The 23736-nt window shown below is 40.8% G+C and overlaps 1 protein-coding gene across 6 annotated transcripts in view; it reads left to right on the forward strand.

Annotated features, from left to right (window-relative positions):
* Positions 1 to 23736, forward strand: part of RORA (RAR related orphan receptor A) — a 387644-nt gene that overhangs the window by 171114 nt on the left and 192794 nt on the right. The window contains exon 1 of one of the 6 annotated variants that reach the window (XM_021554230.4): positions 3133 to 5370. The exons of 4 other annotated variants lie outside the window; for them this stretch is intronic. In XM_021554230.4, coding sequence (XP_021409905.1) covers positions 5364 to 5370 — 7 coding nt within the window. In that variant the 5' untranslated portion in view covers positions 3133 to 5363. Of the gene's footprint in view, positions 1 to 3132; positions 5371 to 6549; positions 9985 to 23736 lie in introns of those variants that run through there. One more of the 6 variants, XM_085588187.1, reaches the window with a different exon arrangement.

Below are 23736 nucleotides of genomic sequence, written 5' to 3' on the forward strand. Positions count from 1 at the left end.
ATTGTGCCAGTTTGCATTCAGAATGTCAAACTCTACTTGTTGGCAATGATAAATCTTCACGCCTGGTTCAGACTTACAGGCAGCCTGCCTTCTTGCAGAAATCCAATTCAGGTGCAGCTGAATTTGCCTTCATTCTTGCATGCTGAAAATTCCAGTTGGGATCTGGGAGTTTCCGTTTCAGGCCACATTCAGTAAATGTTGTACTTTATGTTCATGAGGAAGACACAAAACTGCAGTTGGGTTTTGAAGTGGTGTAAATCTGGAGCAGTGAGACTGATTTAGCTTTTTACCCTTGCATAGGGATAAAGCCAGGTCTCAATCTTCTTTGAGATACTCTCCTCTGCCTCAATCTGCTGTCTTACAGTGCTGCCTTGGGTGTCCAAAATGACTTTAGTAGCTTCATATCCAGTTGGGTCCTGTAAGAACCACCTTTGGGCTGATGAATTTTAATTCATGTAAAGGACTTGGCCGTGAGCAAAATTCCCCTCCATAACATGTACTGGCAGCCATCAATTGCCCTTCGTATTGGAGGCAAGTGTGAGGCAAAAGCGAAGCTAAGCAAGACTGCAGTAGTAGTAATTGCCTAGGTGCTTGTTTAACCAGGCAGCAAGTAATGAAGTCAGGAACTGTAATGTCACATCAACTACATTACCTCGTTTTCTTCTCTTGCAGACACAGGGAGGTTAAAAATAATGAGCCTGTCTGCCTCTCCCCATACCCCTGAGCACATTGAATCACAAGCACCTTCTTTCTAAAACAAATTTATTTCTTGCCGGCCTCCTTCCCAACAAAGACTTGCCTGTGATGAATACCTGACTTCACAGCATATTTGTCAAAGTGGTACACCTGTGAGGGTTGCAGCACAAGATAAATTTTGGCATGCCAAGGGAGTAGAGGGAGGTACCAGGCAAGGAATAAATCTTTGTGTGTTACACCAGACTGTGAATGAGCATTCTCCTCCTAAGAATCGCTGCTCTGACAAGTTATGATAAATTACGCTCTTTGTTGACACCTTCATCGTGTTATTTATGGCTCGTTAATTGAACTGAAAAGGAGACTTGTAGCACAGCAGGGGATTGTACAATGCATTTCCACTAGGCTGGAACCTGAACCAAAGAACAAAAAAAGGGAGGAAAAAGGTAAAGTAATATATGCATGTGTGTACTCACCACTGAAAGGAACTGGCTGTAAGAGACCAGACCAGAACTGTAGCAAATGCTCTCAGGCCTCTCAGAAACATTCCTGATCAGTCCTTGTGGATCTCCCAGTTAACAGCCTGGATGTTTGTCTTGTTCCCACCTTTAATCCTCGTATCTGTGCTGCTCTGTGCATCGCTGAAATGTGGGTTATCAATTCCATGTGAAGGCAAGCATCTCACTCGTGTTTCTGAGCTTGACCATCCCTCACTTCCCTAACAGCAGTTTTTACTGATTTTTCATTGTACTCTCTTTTCTGGAGTGACATTCTCATAACACAGTGGGTGAAAAAGAAGGATGCTGGTGTAACACCACAAAAGTATCACATTTGTACAGCAACACAAAATTCTGTTCTTTTGGGGCAAGATGTGCCTGTTTCAGGCATTTGGGGAACCTTCCAGCTCTCTGCCAGTGTTAAGGGCAAGGTCTTGTTACCATCCTATTGTGGCAGCATAGGCAGACATTTTCTCTGAGAAGGAGCAGTGTAAACAGGAAAGGGAGAGGTAGAGGATCTGAGCGGGTGGCTCTCTACACATGTTGTGCAAGAGTTGTCTGCAGGAAATATAGCTGTAAGTTATTGTGGGGGATGATAAACGAGAGAACAAAATCTTCAGTGGATAAATACTGAGGCAGACAGGCTTGTTTCTGTGAAGAATTATAGATTTGATGCCGAGTCTGAAATGGTTCTAACAAGCTCTGTCCTGAAGGAAAATTAAGTAAAGTGATGCCTGAGAGTATTTATCATGCATGAGTATTTTGAGAAAAATTAGAATGCTCCAGGAAAAGAGCATGTTTTCCTATGAAAGCGTTCTGAGATAATCATTCAGCTCCTTGCTGGAAAATACCATCTGAAATTCTCACATTTCCATGGCAGTATGAGCAGCATCATTTATGGATTTGTGTTTGGGCTCCTCTCAAAGGAGCCAGGTCCTTCTGTAGTGCCAAGGTTGAGAGTTAAAACAGCGAGTGACAGGTAGGTCCCTTGTTATTAGGGTCTAGAAGAGGGAGTAGTTGGGCTGGGTGTCAAGAGATCTGAGATTCACTGTGGCAGAGTTCCTTAATCAGCTTTGTAGGTACAAACTTCTTGAACCTCATGGTTTACTGTCTGTCTTTTTCTCAGGTGTGAAATAAAGCTTTACTTTTGCCTTAGCTAGAGATATAGATTCTATCCCTGCCAAACCACTTGCTCAAAGTAGGTAATGAAAATTAGTTATTCTTCTGATAGCTTTCCAGCCTCTCAAGTGAGATACAGGTGCAGTGTCTTTGTTCCTCTTTAAGGATTTCCTGGTGCAGGGGCAGCCTCTCCTGTGTGCCTTTCTGTCCGTGGGGATGTCACTGCATTTTGCCAGGCTCTCAGGAACTGATGCCCAGTTCCTGTGCATGCAGCTCCCCACTGCTGCCCCTTGGAAGGCTGGCCATGTCCCCGAGTGGAGAAGTGTCCTCTGTGGCTGGGCCTGGGGTGTGCAGTGTCCGTGGTTCCCCTGTGAGCCTCCGTGCTGTGTGTGCAGTGCTTTGGCCGAGCCTGGCTGTGCTGCCGGGCTCTGCTGTGACAGGGACAGTGCTGGACTGCACAGGAGCTGGGCTCTGGCTCACTGGAGGGTGCCAGAGCTCCGCAGTGAGTATGGGAGCAGGATGGCAGCTGGTGCTGCCTCACAGCCCGCTGGCCCCTCTGCTGAGCCCTGCGGGGCTGCGGGGCTGCCGGCTCTGCGTCCCGGCTGTGGGTGCGCGGCGTTGATAAAAGAGTTAAAGCAGCGCAGTGGCACTGCGTGTGGAGGCGCTGGGAGCTCTCTATTTATAGCGCTGCTCCCCTTAGCTCCGGGGAATTGTCGCCTGCGTGCCGCAGCAGCGGCCTCAGAGCACGCTCCGGGTGCGGGTGGGCGCAGCAGCCGGGCTGGCACACCCCGCTGTGTCCTGGTGCCCTGCGGGGCGTGGGGCCGCGGCGTGCCGGGGCTGGCGCGCCTGCCGGGCAGCTGCCGTCAGCTCCTGCCTGCGGGCCTGCCCAGGAACAGATGCTGCTCTTTCATGTCCCTGGAGGTCTTTAATGCCTTCTCTTCGAGGTGATGTAAAAGCAGTATGATTTGGCTTACAATCATAACAAAGATGGAATTGTAAGGGGTGTGTTGCTGTTGTTTGGATCTAGAGAATGGGGTCATTAAGAGCAAGGGAGCATCGGATCCAAAACACAAGGCTGTTTGCTGTTTAAAATAGCAGCCCAGCCCCATGCTAAGTGGTAGCAGCCTCTGTGGGTTACTTGCCTGTACCTTATTCCTCAGGAAAGTCACTGCTGCCAATAAGGATATCAGCATAGCTCCTGGTCTGAAAGGGTTTCAGTTTCTCACTTGATGGCTGCTGGGGTCCTTCCCCTGCCCTAGTCCCCAGAGCACCCCACAGCAAGGGAAAACCTTGAGGTAAAACTTACACACACCAGTTTGCTTGCGTTTGCCACCTTCTAGAGCCGGAGTTCCACATTGGATCGGTTTCAAGTTTTAATGTTGAAAAATGTTTTTACGTTCTGTTCTGAGCTGCAGTGTAATCTGGTGGCCTGATAAACTGGTTTCTTAGGGATCTGTCCAGTGCTGGAAAGCATCGTGCTGCCTTCTTGCTCACCCTGCCTCTTGTGTTCCTTGGTGTGGTAACTTTCTGTGAGTGTTGCCTACAGAGCTTCTTATGTGCTTCACACCAGAGGCTGCATTGCCAAAACACTAGCAGCTACTTCTGGAGCCAGGAAGTGGAACATTGCAGGTAGAGTGGGAGCAAGGAGAAGGAAACCACACAGACAGGAAAAGTCTGAGAGAAATAAAGCAAATAGGAAAAAGGTTTGCTGCAGGCTAGTTTCAACCATCATTTCTGAAAACAGCTGTAACTAACATCCAGTTCTATTGAAGTAGGGCAGAACAACCTCCAGGACTGTGTTCTGCTCTCTCTTCTCCATCTTTTGGTTGGGAGTTAAGTGCATGCAAAGACCTTGTTTTTCATTTTGTGGTTGTGCCCTTCCTATAGCATTTTCTCCCCAGCCAGCTGGCTTTTGTTTTCAGTTACAACAGTGTGTCATTTTTTTTTTGTTTTTTTACAGTATAGAACAAATTGAGCATTAAGCTATTTCTTCAAAGTTTTCACTGACAGATCATCTTTCCCTTCTTAATTTTTGATTAAAAACTACTTGTAATAACATAGGCCACATTACTAGCACAATAAAAAGTTCATGAATGAGGGACATTCACTTAAATAGCCTTTTGGAGCTGCTGTTTCCTCACCACACCTTCAGTCTTCCCTGGCTGTCAATTTTCCAGGATTTTGACTGAGTACACTCATTTTGGCTCACTGCTGCAACTATTGGTATACATTTGCAGAGTGTCATGGTGACTGTAGTATAATATCTGTATGAGATGAGCTGTAGTGTGAAATAATTCTAGTTTAATACTGCATTCAAGTTAATTTATAGCAGCTATTTTTCCATCCTTGCTAATGAGACTCAAAGTTCGCATGTCTTTGTCCATAATAGGAAGACTTTGAGAATACTTTTTTGTTGTTTGCCATGAATTTTCAACCCTGAGATGATTGTGAATTTTCCAATTTTTAGCTTTTATTTGTGTTGATCATATTATTGGCACACTTGAATTGATATTCTGCATATTTGTGTATGCCCAGTGCTTCATTTCTAGATGTTCATATGATAGTTTAACTATCTCAGCACACAAAGACAGCACGATCTCTTGGGCTTCAAATACTCTAACCCTGGGAGATGTTCCCCTGAAATAACTCTCTCAAATGAGACCATAAGCTGCAAACTGAAGATAGCTGAGGAGAAACAGTTTACAGAATTTATGTAGCCTGATAGGCCCTTTAATTCCTGGACCACTTGTACAAAAATGAGGCAGATACAGCAGTGACACGTCTGTGTCTCAGATATTGAAGCTGCTTTTTTCCACAACTACCTCCATGCTCTTGTGTCTGTGACAGGTAGAAACCAAGCACTGTGTGGTAATGAATACAGCATAAAGAAGGGTGTTAGCACTGGTGTCTGTTTTCAAATCCAGCAATTAAAGTTTAACATGAAAATAATTTTTCTTTTTATCCACTAAAATTTTACAGTGGAGGGGTAACATTTGGACAGTTGTGTCATCCTGGATCAGGAATGTGAGTAGAATCAGCAACTTTAATCAGCTCATGGGAGGTAAGTGCCACCCACACGACAAAATAATTGGCTTCAGTCTCTGTTTCTGCACTGTTGTTCCTTGTTGATTACAAAGCTAAAAGAGGAGTGAAAAACAACCTCCAAGTCACTTTTACATAATACTTGTTTTGTGAGGGTTCCACTAATCATGTCAATACTGAGCCTCTAGTTTTTGATAATTACGTTGGAAATGCCCAGTTTGTACATAGTAATTCCAACTATAATTACCATGAAATTATATAACTACAAATTACCCTGTCATGTGGATGGACTAAATAAGCATGTACAGTACCTGCTCTGTGATAACAAATTAGAATTACATGGTTGGTTAACTAGCAGTAATATGAGATTTTTGAAGTGGCCAAGCTGGCTAGTTACATGAAGAGAAAGTGTTGGATTTTCTGTCAAATGCTTGGTTTGATTTCAAAATAGTAGATAATTTATTTCCTGATATTTCTTTATGTGAAAAAAACAAAACAATTATGGTTTGGGGTTTGTTTTTACTGGACACTTATACTGTAGTAAATCATCTGTTTGGTCACTGCCACCTGTTGTGTTCATTCTCCTGAGCGCTGGCTGCTGCTTGCGGGACATCGCTGGTTTGATTTGGGATTTTTTAGGGATTTCTAACGTAATGTGTTAGAAAAACAATTGCTTTGCCTTTTTTTTTTATCAAAGACCACTTTTTCCTTGGCAGCAAAAACCCTGCTTGATTGATAAAAGAGCTGTAAAGATTATATACCTTTCCCTTTCATTTGAGGAAGGGGAAAATCGTGTCTGAGACTCATATACATGACAAAACAGGCTCTTCATGTGTCAGAACCTCCTTTCAAAACATCCACACTGTAGTTCTTTCTTACAGACAAAACAGAAATGACGGAGATCTTCCTTAGTTGCTGTTGACCCGTGCCATGGCACGGTGGGGAAGGCAGCGCCGGCTCCTGTGAGCGCCCGGCCGGGCTCGGAGGCAGCAGCGCTGCCCCGGGAGCACGGGTGGCACCGGGCAGTCCTCTCATCCGGGGGGCGGTGCACTTTTGTGATCAGAAGCAAAGGCACCGTGAAAACTGCGCGCGTCCCGGCGGCGGGAGGCGGGAGCCGGACCCGCAGCCCCGCGGCCGGGAGGGGCCCTGCGGCTCCCGGCGCGCTGCCCGCGGCGGCCGCCAGGTGGCGGCAGGGAGCGGCGGCGCGGGGCCGGAGCGGGTCTGAGCGCGCCTCTTCCGGCGGCGCTCCAGGCGCTGCGGTACAACAGCCTCGCTTCTAGGGAATTGCTGTTAATCTTAGCGCAGAAAGGCACCCGGCCGAGGAAAAGGCTGCTGGAGTTCTTTCACTGAAACTTCTTCCAGTGGTAGCTGAAGCTTCATGGAAAGGGTTGGGCGGCTGTGCCTTTAATCTGCTGGAGTTGCTACAGAGAAATGTGTAACTGAGAACAAAATGTTTGTCACTTCTTGCCCTAAGCCATACTATTGCAAGAGCTGAGCTTTCTCCAGCTGACTTTAAATTAATTTTCATGCCTTGATTTCTGGTTTCTTTGGTCTATTCTTAAATAAATTACACAGCCACCTACGTGAGGCAGGAAATTGTTAAAGAGGTCTACAACCTCCATTCTTTGTTCTTATAGAAGTTTGGTTTTTTCTATATTTCTTGCCGAATCTTTTCCTTATCAGGCATCACCTCTTCTCAAGAATACTTTTATGGGAACAAGGAGTTCCGGCTGAAGCTTGATTTGTTTACATGCAATTGCAACTCCAAATGCACGGCTTCAGTTCACAATAGTTTATTTCTGATAGCCTCATTGGTTAGTAGCTGAGAGAGATGAAAACTAATAGTAACAGGTTTAAGCAGTGGTAGCAGCCCAGAGATTAATAGAGTAATCTCTGGGAAGAGTCATCCTTGCTGTCCAAATCCAGACATTCCTTTCAGTTGGTATATTAATTACTTATGTATTCTTCTTTCTGTTTCAAGCAGATATGAATGGTTCCATATGCAGATATATATCCATGTTTGAAAAAGAAAAGTAACACAGGAATTCTTAGCCTAGAAATTATTCAGGGTTGTGTTTTTTTAGTTTGTTTGTTGTCTGTCTTCTGCTTTTCTCATAGCTGAGTCCACCATGTGTCTTTGGTCTGTCATTCAATTAAATACTGGGCAAACCTGTAGGAAGTGTTCAGAGATTCATGCTGGGGACCTATTTCAAACAAATATCCTGTGAGGTGTGAATAAACATAAGGTGTATTTCAAATTGCACAGGGACTCTGGCATGCAGTGTTTATGAATGTGAATAATTATAATTAAATGTTTCTGTTCTCAGATTCTTCTTTTTCTTTGTGTCATCTCTAAATCCATCTTTCAGAAGGTGCTGACTGGGAACTTAGCAGCAGAGCAGTTTCTCATGACTGTTGGTTGGTAACTGGAACATCTCAGCTTCTGTGAGAGTTTGTGGTAATTTTGGTCACACTGAATGAGATAATTCAGCAATCAGCCAGTTTTTTTAGCTGGCTTGGTGCTCAAACTCTTAATAAGGTCAAGGATTGAGTAGTTTCAACTTTTAAAAAATTGTAATTATTTAGATTATTTTAAGTATTGGGGGAAAAAACCAATTATTTAGATTATTTAGAGTATTAGGAAAATGTTTTCAGGCAGTCGGTTTCATAGGATTTGTTTAAAAAACCTGAGCTGTTTGATTAGCTGTTAAGAGATGTGGCAGAAAGGCAGTTGACTAATGGGATTTTCATCTGGAAGAAGGGAGATGTTTGTACTAAAAAATCAAATAAGTGATGATAAAGTGACTGTTAATTCAGATATCTGCTGGTGCGACAATTATGTAAAAAGCACAAAAAGTTTTCTTCCACAAAATCAGTCACTTTCTCTTTACAAGTAGAAGGTTTCTGTGCAGCACATCTCCCTCTGTTCACTGGACGTGTTCGTAGGACACATGCTCTTGGTCACTTTTGCTCAAAGACAAAGATGTGGCTCTTAGAGCTCCTGAAATCAAGACAAGTCCCCTGAAAGAGCTGAGTTACTTGGTCAGGAGGACAAGATTTGGTACAATCATTTCCTGAAGGAGGTGGCTGAACTCCCTGTGCAGCCTCCAGTGAGCTTTCAGCTTGGTTGCATTGAGCTTCTCCTCCACAAAGGGAATGTTCTGCTATCTGGGGGTGTGTTACTTAACTTTGCTATTCCAAAACTTTCCCTGCTCAGGTTTAATAGAAAGCTTCTTACATCATGGGACTGTATAAATAACTGTACAAAGCATCCATGGTTTAGTAATCCCAAAGTAAGCCAAGGCCATAAAAGTATTTTCCACTGGTGCAGCACTTTCCCATTCCAGATATATTTACTGTGGTGTAGTAGTACTTTCCATAACTTCAGTGCATCAGCAGTCCTATTAATGCAAATAATTTCATTCTTATTTAACTCTCTCCTTCTTTTGAGCCTGAATATCACCAAAATTGGACAGTTACCTGCCCATTTGAAATTTAGTAAACAGAGATTTTAAAAATGGTGGATGAAATGTGAACAGGGAGCCAAGTAAATGAGAACAGAAATAGAAATGATGGTAAGTAGAACACTGCAGTTGGTGGGTGTCAGAGGACAGACTCGGTGGAATGGGATGGTTTGTTTGATACAATATTTATGTCCCTTGACAGTTTTTCTCTCTATAATATGCCAAACCCATGAATTATTGTACTGAAATAGAGAACTCTAAGGCAGCAGGCAACTGACATTGTTTGCAAATTGGTCTGAAGTCTGAAGATTACTGTCTGACAAAACTCTTGTAACCAGCTTGAGAAAGATCCAAGCACACGGAGCTGCCACAGGAAGAGAAGCAGTACCTGCCAGTCCCTACACTGCTTCTGCAGTACTGATGCTTCTCATTTGCATCATTTGTTGCTCTTTTAGACCAACAAAGATATTCTGAATTCCTTCTTCTAAGAGTTAAATGTTTCAGGTTGTGATTTTGTAATTTTGATATTCCACTGTGTTTTCTAAGGCAGGTGCAGGGGTTCAGTGTCTGTAAATGCCAGGTATGTGCTATTGCTCTGAGTACATCTGTGGTGCGAAGGCTGGCATGCCTTGGTTCACAGCTTTGTTAGACACAAGTCATGCTTTTCCCATCTGAGAAGCTTTATAAATGCCCTCCAGAGTCCTTGCTCAGTACATAACCTTGTTGCTTCAAAACTCATTAATGATCAGGATTTATTCAAGGTTTTTATTGTTTTTTTTCTTAATAAAAGAAATGAGCGTTCATATAAGACTTTCCGGTTCAATTTCAAGAAACTATTTGAATTTCTTAGACTCTTATATTATGGCTTCACTTTGAATTTGTCTGCAGTCTTTATTTGCATTTTTTTCTATGCCCCATTCTTGCTGTGCACCTGATTGTCTGTGCTGATCCCTGCTTGCAGCCAGATCGAGCTCAGCTGGGGAAGAAGCTCCACTTGCACTCTGACAGCAGCTAGGATGCTGCTCAAGGAGGGCACAGCCCACACTGCAGCAGCACAGTGCCTGAGCTGCGAGAAGGCGTCACCATGGTCCCAGCTTGCTGCAACACTGAGAGGTGCTCCTGCAAGTCAAAGCACAGCAAAAACCTCCACAGTTCCCGTAGGATGAGAGGTACAGGGGCCTGAGTGAGTTTCCTGAGGTAGCTGCTCTACCTGATGCAAGGCAGTTTAGGCAGTGAGGTGCTCATCACCTGGGCAGTCTGTAATGAAAGTGTGGTTCAGGGAGGCTGGGAGCTGAAGAGCTGATGCAAACAGGACAGTTTACATTCAAAGCCTGACTGTGCTTCACCAACTCGCTGCCTATCACAAGGTGTTTCATTTAAAATCTAGGACAGTGGGGTTTTTCTCTTGGAGTCTGTGTTAGGAAAGCCAGAATTATAAATGCTTTAGAAAATTATTTATCAAATGTTCTGAGATGTATTGTTAACTTAGTGATGAATCAGAAAAAATATCTGAAGTTTGTGATTTATTTTGTAGACGTAGAATCAGCTTGTGGACTTAGACAAGGAGAGTTTTCTGTTGATTTCTTGTTTCGTAATGTAGAATACCCAAGGAATTTTCATTATTTTGAGGAATGCTAATGACTCTTTTGCTGTTCAGATAAGTCAATCAACCAGTGGCTTTTAGGGCCATGTGTTGCCTTGGTAAGGGTGCAAGGTGAAGTTTTTAAGTATATGATGTTATGAAGTTTCATCTCAAGGAATCAGGTCCTTGGGGAGAGCTCTTCACTTCTGAATCCCAAGTTAGGCCATGGATTAGGTTTCCTAATGCAGCTTTCTATTGTAAAGATAAAATGTCTGAACAGTTTGGAACTGTTAAATGATAAAATGTCCAAAGTTTGAACTTGGAACTTCTAACTGGCCAAAATTTACATTGTCAACATCTTTAACCAGTAAACGTTGTATTTTAATTTGATTCCCCTTAGGGATGCCTGAAGAAATATGGTGTGAATGGAAGTACAGAAGTAGATAATGTGCTTTGCTTTTAGTAGGGTCCCTTTGAGGCTTGGCATTCAGCTTTACAATTAGAACAAATCTGTCATGTTGTAGCTGACAGTTTTGCAGTCCTGTTGATTGTTGACTCGAGAAGGATGCCTGTAGCCCATCAGCTTAGAATTCACTAGCTCATGTAGTTGCATCTATTGGAAAATTCTCAGAAAGTTTATGGATTACAGCTGTAGAATTTAGGTTGCAAAAAAATTAGTCTGTAACAGTATATATTGTTTAGTTTTTATAGCTTTTATTTGATTTATTATTGGAAAATACAGGATAAAAATTATAAAGAATGATATGTGAATGGAACAGCTCATGTTAACTCTTTGAAATTTGTATTAGAGTAAGTGCCTAGGCAGTGCTGACGAGAGTTCTTTAATGTTATGTGGATTAAGGCAGTACCTTGTGCAAATTCTTCAGATTTCTGATTTATCCAGTAGGTGTTCAAGCGTATGGATTGGTAGAGCAGCCAAGATCCTGAAGAGATGTCTGCTCCCACTTTAGAGATTCTATAAAAATGTTCAAGTGTCAGTGCTCCTGGTAGCTGCATTAAGCTGATGCTTGTGTTCTCTGTCAGACAGGGGGGACAGGTTTGTGTGTCCAACATGTGCCTGTCACACCTCTTGTAAGAGTGCACTGACCACTGGGAGACTGTTCTGCTGACAGCCTCTTGTCAGTCAGCAGCTAGTTGAGTTTGTCTTCCCAAGATCTTCAGAAGCATGTTTTTTTCAAGGAAAAGCATTTATATTTCATGTTTATTTAAGATGTTGAAAACCAGAAACCACAAGGTTTAAGGTTTAGAGTTTGGTTTTTCTTATTATAACAAGGTTTTGGTGCTGTATACCATCTGTATTTGCACCAGAAGGATCTGTGTGTGATTTAAAAGTGTCTTTTATATGATTCATCTGTTCCAGAATTGCTAAGTGAGCCAACTAATCACAAGTGCTGAACTTGGTGACCTGTTCATGATCAGCCCACAGACGTTCTTTTTAATAACACAAAGAAATAGCAATAGGTTACTGTTGTTAAATCAGTTATAAGTTATTTTTATTTCTGTATTGAGTTTTACATTGGCCAAGTTCTGCATTGCAGTTTGAACTGTCTTGAACATTCTGAGATATTAATGATAAAAGTACATTGCATGAGATGTTCAGGGAAAAGACTTAACATGGGGATCATGAATTCAGGCAGTTACTCTATGGGACTGATGTGTTTGCTCGATTTGATGAACCAGGGCATGATAGCATCTACAAGTGTATGGTTTTGACAAGCAGCTGGAGATTGATACAAAACCAATGGACAATGCAAGTGTTTGTGTGGATACTCTGCTCTCCGAGTGGCAGTGCAGGCGTGCTCTGGAGGCTGGTGGGCTGCAGTGTGTGGAGCCTCTCCATGTGTAGTAGCTGGTTTCAAGATGAAATTTCCCTTTCTGCATAGGAAACACTGCCAATTCTGTGATAAAGAAAAAGGCTCCAATTCAGTGAACAGCCACCTCTTTTTTCCTTAATGACCCACTTGTGGCATAGAAACAAAACCCTTGTTTGCTTTTAGATTACACCAACTGTTGATTAATAGTTCTTGTGGTACATAATTTGCCAACTTAAGGTTTTTTTTGTTTTTTTTTTCTGGGAAGGAATTGCTGTGGTGAAAAGAAAATTGAGTGCTGGAAACTGTTTGGACAGATTGGACAAACGTAAACATTAGCAAAGAAGGGGGTCTGTTCATAAGTTAAATGTGGGAGTGATTTTCTGTCTCTCTATCGATTTGTGCTCAGGGCATACAATCCAGGGGAGCTTGGTAAACTCCAGTGAGAAAAGCACGCATATTGTTGCAGTCCAGGGGGGTGAGTGTGGCTGTGCTGCTGCTGGCACATGCTGGTCCATTTGCTGTGGAGGGAGAGCTCCTGTGTTGTTCCTAGTGCCTGTCAATGGCAGTTATTTATTTCCCAGCAGCTCAGAGTGAGACAGATGCTGCATTCTCTTAGTGATGTAAGCTCAAGTGACAAGTCAAAATAAAAGACTTGTCCAAATTACTTTTAAGACAATAAACATGATGGCTCCTCATTGACATAATGTTAAATACTAATTTCTCAAACTTGAGAGTTTGAAAGGTTTTGACATGTGTCAAGATTCTGACTATTTAAAACAAATCTTCTACAAAAATTTCTTACAGATTGAGAGAGCAAATGTTGACTTCTATGACTAGCAAAGATGACTCTCTACTCTTTCTGCATTAAAAAAATAAATAATCTAACTCTGTGTATCCCCTAGACATGATGTGGGCTATTATTTGAAAATATGTAGCTAGCTGAAATGTTGTTAATTGCCTTTCATTGATTCCAGGCAAATGTTCCTAAAGGTACTGTCCTTGTACAATAATACCAGTGAAATGAGGAATGAATCAATGTTGTTGCTCTAGGAGTTGCTGAATTGTGTATTTGCTGTGGAAAGTAGAGCTTGTATAAAAACAAAAGGGAGGAAATAGAATCTATGCTTCTGAACAAGGCAGCACTATTCAGATACCTCTTCTGAGAGCAAGAAAGAGTATTTTCTAATACCTTCTGATACTAAGGCCCTTTTACTGCTGTTGAGAGAAATGTCTCTGACAGAGGATTTAGCTTCTGCTAATCTTTAAGGGACTTGTTTTGACAGACTTTATGGAAGATTTTCTCAGTAACTTCTGATTGATTTGTTTTTACTGCAATTACTAATTTGTCCTCAAGCACCTTTTTGATGCACATTTGTTAATGAAGTTCATGTACATACAGGAATGAGGAGGAAAAGCCAGTTTGAATTTTTTACTGTGAAAAAGCAGGAAGATTTGGATTTTCCTGGATCTCCATTTCACTGTCTAGTGCACAGGGTACTTAGAATCTGGATTTCATTTAGTGTGTTATGTGGCTTGCTCAGCAGTTTGTGAAAGTGCATCTTGCTTTCTTAACAGTGGACTATGAATTTTTGTTACCCTTTCTAAGCATGAAGGCTTTTCCTTGTGTTCAGAGTAATGCCCAGTATTAGATTTCAATCCATATTCTCATATTTTGCCCAGGTGACCAGGAAGTCCTGGTTTTGTGGTGGTTGTGTTAGTTAAGGGGAATAAACTAGCTTTCTTCTAATGCCTCTCTTGTAATGGATCTATGTTGTTTGCTCCTTTTTTGTGAAGAACTCGAATATCCAACTACACGTCCCTTTTCGCAGTCCAAGTCAGTACTGACATGGCACAGAGAACAGGTCAGCTGTGTCAGTTTTCCCAGTTTTTATTTGTGGTTCTGCACGTGTGCTTCTCTTGCACACTATGCAGGATAACAGGCCTGCATTACTAATATTGTCTGAGTCTAATAAAAAGGCATCATTCTGTTTAGCTAGAAAGATCTTGGATCACATTCCCATGATTTCCCGTCGTTCTCCTGCCAAGCTGTCTCATCCCTGATCTAGAGGCTCTGTGTTGTTGACGCTGTATTTGATTCATCTGCTGGCTGTGCTTCAGAAAACAACTGACTGGTAACCAGTGTTAATATTAATGCACTTGGGTGTTTTTCCTCTTCTCATCTGAACAAACCCAAATATTATAGGGCATACTGGAGTGATGTGACAATTATGGTTCAAAGGCAAGTCTGGCTTCTAAACCTCTTCAATTTATTTCAACTATTGCCTTTTAAATGTATTCCTTAATGCTAATTAATGTACTTGGTGTACATCAGCAGTTTGTGCTTGCTGTGGAGACTGTGCAAACCATTTCAGGGAAAAATCACATTAACTTATATCAAACATAATAATATAATGTTTGTGTCCTGAGAGGTGTGTAAATTTTGCTGTAATGCCAGAGACATGCTGAAGAAGTGCACATCTCCCTATAGTTAAAGTTTGCAAAAATTTAAGAAAAAAATCTCAGTTCAGGGACAATTCAAGTGACTGGCATTAAATATCCCAAATCTCATTGATAACTTGTTTTTGTCAGTGACCCAACAGATGAACACTGTGGCAAATACCATCCTGTTTCAATTTCAGGTCTGGAAAGTAAATAGCTGTTTCTTTTGGCAAAGAACATGTTTAAATTTAGAAAAAAAAGAATCATTTATTTATGATAAAGGATAATTTCTGTGATAAAAATTTCATGTCACATCTCTCTGCCACCAAAGAGGCAAGTAAGGAACTATTCTGCTTTTCTTACTATTATTTGTATTCTGCCCTGACTTCCTGCTTTTCAAGAAATAATTTTTGTTACAGTAAAAAACCTTGCAATAGACAGCTTGCAGAGCTTATTCTGATGAAGTTGTCTAGAAATCTCTTGAGAGAATGAGCTTCTGGTAAAATACCAGGTATTTTTCACTTCTGGCAGTTCTGGAAATGTTCTGAATAAAGCTGTTCCTGAACTCTTATGGAAATTACCGTGGTGGAGCTGGAACACAGATATGCAAATACCTACATCTGAGTAGAAAAGTAGCTATGAAGAAAAACTGGCCTTTTAGACTTCTCAGGGAGGATTCTCTTATTCTTCTGAGGAGGTTGGTAATGTCAAGGGAAGGGGGAGAAATAGCCTCTCCTTTTCTTTCCAGAGGTATTTGCTTCTAGAATGAAGAAAGCTGCCCTCAGATGAGGGTCTGTTCAAGGGCCCACAGCAGGTTTGGTGGAGGAGAGGGAACACTGTGTGTGCATACTGCACCTCATACAGACACTGACTCTGCTAGCATTTTAAAAAAGGCAACTGCTAAATGGAGAGCATGTGAGGAAATCTGTGTCCTGTCCCTACTAGATGAAATTTGGCATTTTGAGAATAAAGCAAGGCCCTAGTTCCACCAGGTATAGCCCACATTGATGTGTGAAAAAAGTAGTAGACTCTAACTTAGCTGTGGTAACTTCCAGTGATACTAATTAATGTTGACCCATTTGTTTTAATTTGACCCAGAAGTCACACAGTTTTCTAATACCCTAAAGAAGGAAGAGATCAAGAGGATGAGGCCTACATTTGTAGCTACACTGGTAAAATGTGACATCATAATTTTAAATAAGGGGAAAGTGGTGGAAGTTTCTGAGGGACAACTATCTGGCACGTACTATGGTCTCTGCAAGCAAAGCTGTGTAGAAAAGCCAGTGAGCAGTTACAACATCAGGGTTGGAGTAAATCAGTTCCTTGTGTGCTCCAGACAGACCAGGAAATGCTCTTAGTGCCTGATGACTAGGAGCATTGGCTCTGCTACTTACAGGCTCCTGCAGGAGAAACAATGGAATATGGAATATGTTTGTGCTCCATGGTGAACCAAATTCTGTCACTCTCACTGGACTCAGTGTCTGACTGGGGGATTGCATCCTTCAAATGCCTTTTGCTGCACTCACACAGGCTGTGAAGATGTACAGCACAGACCTTTGCTAGTTTGAGTGTATCCTGGGAGCTTTATTGATTTTACAATAAATCCACAGGTTGGTCTCCATTCCCTGTTTGTCCTTCAGAGAGTCAAATGATCCTCAGGAGCTGAGGGAGCCATGTGCAGCCTTTCCTTACCTTCTCCTGGCCATGAGAGTCACTTCTCAGGCTTCCCAGCTGTCTCATCCCTCTGTCCTCTCCCAAGGCTGGCTTTCTCTAATGCCTTGTTATGGTCAGACTTTTGATCCTGGACTGCATTAAAAAAACCAACAACAACAAACAAAACAAAACAAACAAACAAAAACAAACAAACAAAAAAAAAAAACACAAAAAAAAACGGAAGAGAATGTTTTGGTTTTTTCTTTTGAACTTTAACAATGTTAAGGTTTGTGATTGAAGGAACATTTTCTGCTGTGTCCTTTCTTAGTGCTTTTGCTTTTTGTGTTTGAGGTGTTCATCAGTCTGTTACCACATGTAGTTGATGAGGAGTTTGCTCCTTCTTATGCTCGTTATTCATGAAGGTGTGTCCTAGGAGAGCTGGGATGCAGAGTTAGGTTTGAACTTGCAGGTCTCCTGCACTGCAAATAAATGGGTTGTCACCAAGTCACAGGTGCTCACAGCATGGTGAAAAATAATGCAAGTCTTGAGCATTCTGATGACATTTCTAGTCCCATAATTGATTCAGAGAGATTTTTGCTCAGTTACCTCATGAATATTCTTTGGACAGAATCACTGTAGGATACCACTATGTTGAGAAAGCATCTTTTTTCATTCATTTCAGAATAAATATTTGATTGTCTCTATGCTTTGAAAGGGCCTTACACGTCCTATGATCAGATGTAAAATGTGTATTTGTCTTGTGAATGAAAACAAAGGAGAAATTTCATTTGTCTGATTACTTCATGCTATGCATAGCTTTGGTTTGAAATGACAAAATCTATCCTTAATCTCTAAGAGAATTCATTTTGTAAATATAAGGTTACATGGGATCAAGGCAAAAGCACTGGAAACAAACTGTAATGTTACATTTGTTTAGAGATTGTTCCTCAACTTTAGGAACAATTAATTTTGAACCCATTGAGTCAGTCCATAAATTATTAATAACAGTGAGCATAGGAAGGCTGGTAACATTGGACAGAGATTGTGATGGGAGTTAAAGGGGAAGTCTACAATGACAGAAAATACTATAGGTTTGTATCTCACACAACATGTTAATTTTTTTTTAACCATGTTCTGCCTAAGAATTTTATCTAGATGAAAAAGAGATGGAGAACTTGAAAAATGTCTTTGTGAGGTGTAGCTGATAAATGGTGTTGTGCACAGTTTGGATGGCTGTGCTGTCTTACAGAAAGTAGTGTTGGAGAAGTATTTAATATATCATGTAGATCAAACCTTCAAGTGCTGTGGACTTTGCATTGTGAAGTGAATAATAGCTACAGCTTGCTGGGGCAGCAGTTCAGTGCAGGTCAGGTATTTAGAGCACATTGCACTTGAGAGCTGAGCTCAAAAGCTTAGCAGCAGATTTCCAGAAATCTGTCTGAGTGGCCTTGAACAATATTGAATCAAAACTCACAGCCTGTAGTTTCAAAAAAACTTTATTCCCCTATAAGGGCTCTATGAGTCTAAAAACAGAATGGAGCCAAAATCGTCAAGATATTTATTGAATTGTCAGGCATCCCAAATTGTTTCATTCCTACAAGCTTTTGCTCCTGGGAGCATCATTAGAAGGGTAGTCAGGATCCTGACAGCTAAACATTGTATCTGATACTTTCTGGAGAAGTCCTTCAAAACTACAACTAGGCAGGAATAGTTTCTGTTATAGATAAATGATATAAATTCTGCCCATGGAGCCTTAGAGGTCTGGAGCTGCCTGTGGTTCTTTATCCATTTGTTTTATCTTTGAAGTATCAGTTTGTGGCAGTGTCCAAGTCATTCTGGCGTTGTTTTGCCTAATATAACTTGAATTGCAGGAAACAACTGCTTCTACATAGCTAATTTGACAGAAACTGTCTAGACTTATATTTTTTTTATTATAGTTTGAAGGTTAAAATGAGTAACTACATGCTTATTTCCCTTGTCTAATCACATAATTACCTTGGTCTAATTTTGAAGGTGTCCAAGTGTATGGGAGAAAAGAAAATTTCAGAGTGCTTATCTGAGGACAATGCTACTGTTTTGATTTTAAAGACTAAAATTCAGAGCATTTCTGGATCTCTGTGAATGCTCTTTGTTTTTATAATGTAAAATTACTTGGCAGCAATGCAGTTTGCCTAGGAAAGCTACTGAATTAAGAGAGAAGTTAACAGAAATGCTGTGTTCCTGTATAATGTCCTGGTCACAAAGCTGTGCTTTCCTTTTTGTGACAGTAGCCCTGAATGCTGGAAGCAAAACCCAAACAAAACCTAAAAATATTCAAGATTGCTCCATCAGCATCCTATGATTTATATACTTTAGGGATAACAAATCCATTACCTTGATAATTAGTTTGCTGCTCTTTTAGTGTTTTAGTAGACTTTATATTCTGAAGGCTCTATCTGAATAGATTTTATAAGAAAAGGTGATTTTATTGTAGCTCAGAATAAAGACTTGTTTTTCCCTGCATAAATAGAAACTAATTTTCTGAGGTATAAAATTAATTCAATTACTTGAAAAAGTTGTGAACCAAAAAGGGAGTAAGTTCATGTTTGCTGAGCATTTGAAATGTATTTTTAAAATAAGTCTGAAGAGTGTTCTTAAAAAATCATCCAAAGTAACAAGTTTGGACAAACAAATGACAATGTATTGCAAATAGGGTATGACTCGATTACTGTTGCACAAGAACATAATTTGCAGCATGGACAAAATCTGCTGTCCTTTTTCAGCAAATGATGTGTAAATCTGTTGATAACAGGTTTGTGTGAGCCCTGATGGGGCCAGGGCCTCATGTTGTGTTTGGTGAGATGTTATGTGGTGCTCCAGGTAGAACGCTCTCTGCCTGGGTCAAGAAGGCTGTGTTTGCATATATGTGATTGTTTCATCCAAGGAATACAGTATGGCCACATTTCAGCTGAAGCTATTAGAAGTTTAATGATTAGTTATGCTTCACAATACATTTTAATTCTTTTATATATATTACAGAGGTGTTACACATTGCGGCACTGTGAGGTGGAGCGTGGGAGCTTAAATTTGCATGTGGTATTTGGACTTTTCAGACGTTCTGTTTTCATAATTTTTTTTCAGTTTAAAGCATGCTATGAGCACTGCTTATCTCAATGCCTTCTTTCCAAACCTGCATGTTTCTACAGGGGGGTTGTACAGCTCCTGTTAAGAGTATTTAAATAGCAGCAATGCATCTGGGAATGCTTTGCTTGAATAGTCCAGGTAGTAATAACTGGGCTTGAGAGGGAGAAGGATTGTGCATGTGGTCTAATTTCCTTGTGTAGGTATGGTGCAATAAATTGAACAACCCAAAAGCAGGAAATTCTGTGGAACTTGTTCTATAGTTCTTTGTCTTGTCACTAACAGTTGATTATAATTACTGTTGTTAGTGAGTTACCTGCTGAGAATAAAACCAAAAGAGAGTTTTCTACCATTATAATTTGTAGAGCAAAGTTCTGATGCTGCCTTTGGTTGTGTCTAGACAGACTGCCTCAATCCTTCTCAGCCCCAGTCTCCAGCCTGAGCTAAACTGCAGAGTGCTGTCTGGGTGCTTTTGAAATGTGCTATTCCAAAAGGCTGAATTTCATTAAATAGTAATAAAACTTGGCCTACTTAAATTAAAGGCATATCTCCTTTTTTCTTTAAGCAAACACCTGCTTTCAGGAGGATGTCTGATGATGATAAAAGTGTTACAAAGCTCAAATTTCACTTTAGCCTCTCTCTTATTTTTGCCATCTTACCTGCTCTGACTAAGGGAATGCCAGCTATTGTTCTCATTGACTCAACTGTCAGCAAGTCCAGCAGAGTTGCAGAACATAAATGTGCTGTATGGATGGTAAAAAGCACAAGTATCCATCTTAAACCAGGTGATTTTGTTAAAACAGGAGCCATTGGTAGAGAACATTGAATACTACTCATTAAGTCAGATCTACCGTGGGAGGTTGCTTCCTTTGGAAAATTGGTCCCAGCTGCACGTGCAGCACAGGGCTGAGCTTTGGCTCCTGAGGATGGCAGTGGAAAGGAGGTGCCAGAGGATCTCTCATTACTGTGGAGCAGAGGGCTGCTGCTGCTGGGCTGCCTGGCTTTTGCACTGCAAGCAGGAGATGAGCCATCAGAAGTCCTGCTCAGTTGTAATATGAAGTGATTAAATATTCCCTGCTGGTTGTTAGTTTCCTGCCTAAGTAAGTGTGCTGGGCTCATTTCTTATTTCTTCTCAACTAGCTGTGCATCCATTTCCACCTTCCTGAAACCTTTTACAGGTCCAGGGACAAATAAATCACTTCTAGTGTATTCCCAGGGTAGTCTCAACTAAAAAAAGGATATCAGCATGAAGGACAATTGCAGTGTTGAGCTGTCATCCAGTCCCCACAGGTACCATGAAAAATTACAGCCAATAAAATAACATTTTTCAAAATGTGACACTACTCTTAAATTTTTTCTTCTGCAATAAATGGGTGATGAGAGAATTTCTGTCCACTTGAGTACCAACTATTCTTCAAGTGCTCAATAATAGATTGTAGATGAGTTATATTACTAATTTCTAATGGAGTAAATGTTTTGCTTCAATGTTAATTTTCAGGAGCTCAGACAGTAATTTTTTATGCTTTGTTATCATTCTAAAGGTACATCTTATAATTAAAAATAAAAAATCAGGGTTAAGCCAAAGCTGTCCAAAGCCATGAAATCTTTTGTTAAAATAGAGGTCATAATTCAGCTTTTTATGCTTTAGTGATTGATCAATGTGTGCAAATTTCCTTTGTTTTGAATGTTTCTTAGAGAACCAGAGCAGTTAAAAATCTTACTGTGATTTTAAGTGCCAGCCTAATGGTTAAGACCTAAGTTTGTCCTAATCCAAATTTTCTAGATCTTGAGCATGATATTAACATAGATTTAGTGTGAGTTTTCTGTGATGTTGCTTAAAACTGGTTAAAAAAAAATGCAAGCAAAGTCTATATCTGCTTGCATTTCAGTTCCTTGAATTTGAACATGATGGTTATTTATACACTATTTAGGCATGTGTATCCCCTGACAATTGGTACCAAGAGCATCATTAAATTTAAGGGATTTGTATTCCCACATGGAGAGGTGAAAAGATAATTCTGTGAGGATCTGCTGTATAAATATTTCGACAGCAACTGGGTGAGAATTTTCTGTCCTACTACATATTGTATTTTTCAATAGACTCCAATGGACAGACTGTCGGTCATTTGTGTGTTTGTATTTTGGACATAGTTGCATTTTTGTGCATAAATCAGGTACTAAAGACTTTCCTGAAATGGTTTTTGAGACAATCCTGATGACTACTGTGAGAGCGGTACAGCCCTTCATGTGGAGGATATTCCACCACTGTTTATCATTATTAGCAGAGCCTGTGTCTGTAGCTCTGAACACATTACTGTCCCAGACTTACTGCTACCCAAATGCCTAATTCTTAATACCAGAAATACAGAAATCAACACGGAGAAAAAAAATCTGAATTCTTACTGTGTAGCTTATGGTCTTCACATAGTGGAGTAGCTTGTTCTAGATGCAATACAAGTTAAGTGGGAGCACATTGGTGCCACTGATTTGCTACTAAGCTAAACCCAAATTGCTGTACTTCAGCTATGACAGTTACAACTACTGAGTACGTGCTGCTGGTTACCCTTTACAGCTTGCTCTCCTTCACTGGAGAGACACCCAAACCAAGAGTAAAAGGAGAGCAGAGCCTGGAAAGATGTGGTGTGATGTTGAGCAGAGCACTGCAATGGATTGGAGTGTTCAGCAAAATGGGAATGTACCTTTGAATGGTTAACTCCAAACTAAGCAGTTCAAGCTCCTGTACAGACAAAAAGCAGTTACAGCATTTTAGAAGGATATTTACATATAAATAGCTTTTCTCAGTTGTTTTAAGGAACCTAGAAATATTTTCTCCTTCCCCCACTCCCATCTTTCATCTGCAAGGTTTTTTTTCTGGGATTTTTTTTGTACTCGGAGCAGAAAATACAATGGTTGGGTTTTTTGCTTTCTAGCTATTTTCATTATATTAGCCTTATAAATGTGTTATACTGCTGTAATTAAAGAAATGTGCTATGTCACTAAACAACAGTTAGGGTTTATCTATGTGTGGTACTGCAAGGTAGCCATTTATAAAGGTTAACTATACAAGAGAGTCTTATGATGATGGACTTCAGTCTGGTTTAAGACAGAAACTAACACAGTTCTGTGTTGTCTTCAGCTTCCTCGTGTCTCTAACAAATTGAGCCATTGAATCAAAATTCACTTGAGTTTGGACCTCTAAAATAGGACATACTTGAAGCTGTTGAGGCCTCTTGTGTCCTGTTTCTTATGAGTTTGGCTCAATGCTCTGAAGAGACAACACATGTGTACACCTGTGCATGTGCAAGAGAAGTCCAGGGAGTAAATGTGATTTGCAACGTCTTTGGATTAAAGGCAATCTAAGAGTTTATGTTGCCAGAGCCAAGTGTTTATTTAGTGCAGGCTTTATTTTGTTCTTTGGAAATGGTTACAAAGAATGGCTGTAAAAACAAATTGGTGCAAAATATGGTGACTATTTGTGGTTCCTTGTGTCAAGGCCCTTTGAATTTCTCACTTGGTAGTTTGTGTGTAGCATCATTTCTTCACACAACATAACTTACACAGGCAAGCACGGGAGCTCACATTTAACAAATCTTGGATAATTTTGAAGGCAACATAAGGCACTCAAGGAAGTCATCACAGTGTGGTGAATTATAGAACTGCATGGAAAGTTGTATGGAAACTAAAAGAAAGTTTTTGTTGATTTTGTTGAAAGAAAGCAGTGAAAAAGATATTCCAGAGGTTATTTAGTGCCAGGATTCGGTTGTATGCTAGAGTATGTTGGAGTGTGTTTCAAACCTGTCCTCATGCATGAGAACAATTTTGAAATGGCTTCACCATTACCTCAGAAATAAGTCATATCCATCTCGTTGTGCTTTGAACTGCAAATCAGTTGCACTGTAAATGCCATCCCACCTTGGCCTGTTGTGCTGCACAGGTGGTTCCTTGGGCTGGGTCACTTGGGACACACTGTCCCCAGCTGTGCTCAGAGGGCAGCGTGTGTCTTCTCTTTGGCTGAACTGCTGTGTATTTTCACACTAAAATTATGCCACTGTTTCTAGTAGCAGTAAATAGCAAAAGCATAAAGCAGCTACATCCCTACATGTCAGCCCTGAGAGCACTGAAAGCTTGGCAGGACTGACAGTCAGGGCTCTGTCCTCGCCTTTGGAGGTGCTCTAGCACCCTGCTGACCAACATGTGCTACAGATGCAAGTTGACACACAGCTCTAGTAAAAATCCAGGCTTTTCCCCTGGCTCTCATTTTGTTGAATAGACGTGATTTCAATTTCAAACTG

This window comes from Lonchura striata, chromosome 10 (assembly GCF_050655825.1).
Source record: "Lonchura striata isolate lonStrDom1 chromosome 10, ASM5065582v1, whole genome shotgun sequence".
NCBI lineage: Eukaryota > Metazoa > Chordata > Aves > Passeriformes > Estrildidae > Lonchura > Lonchura striata.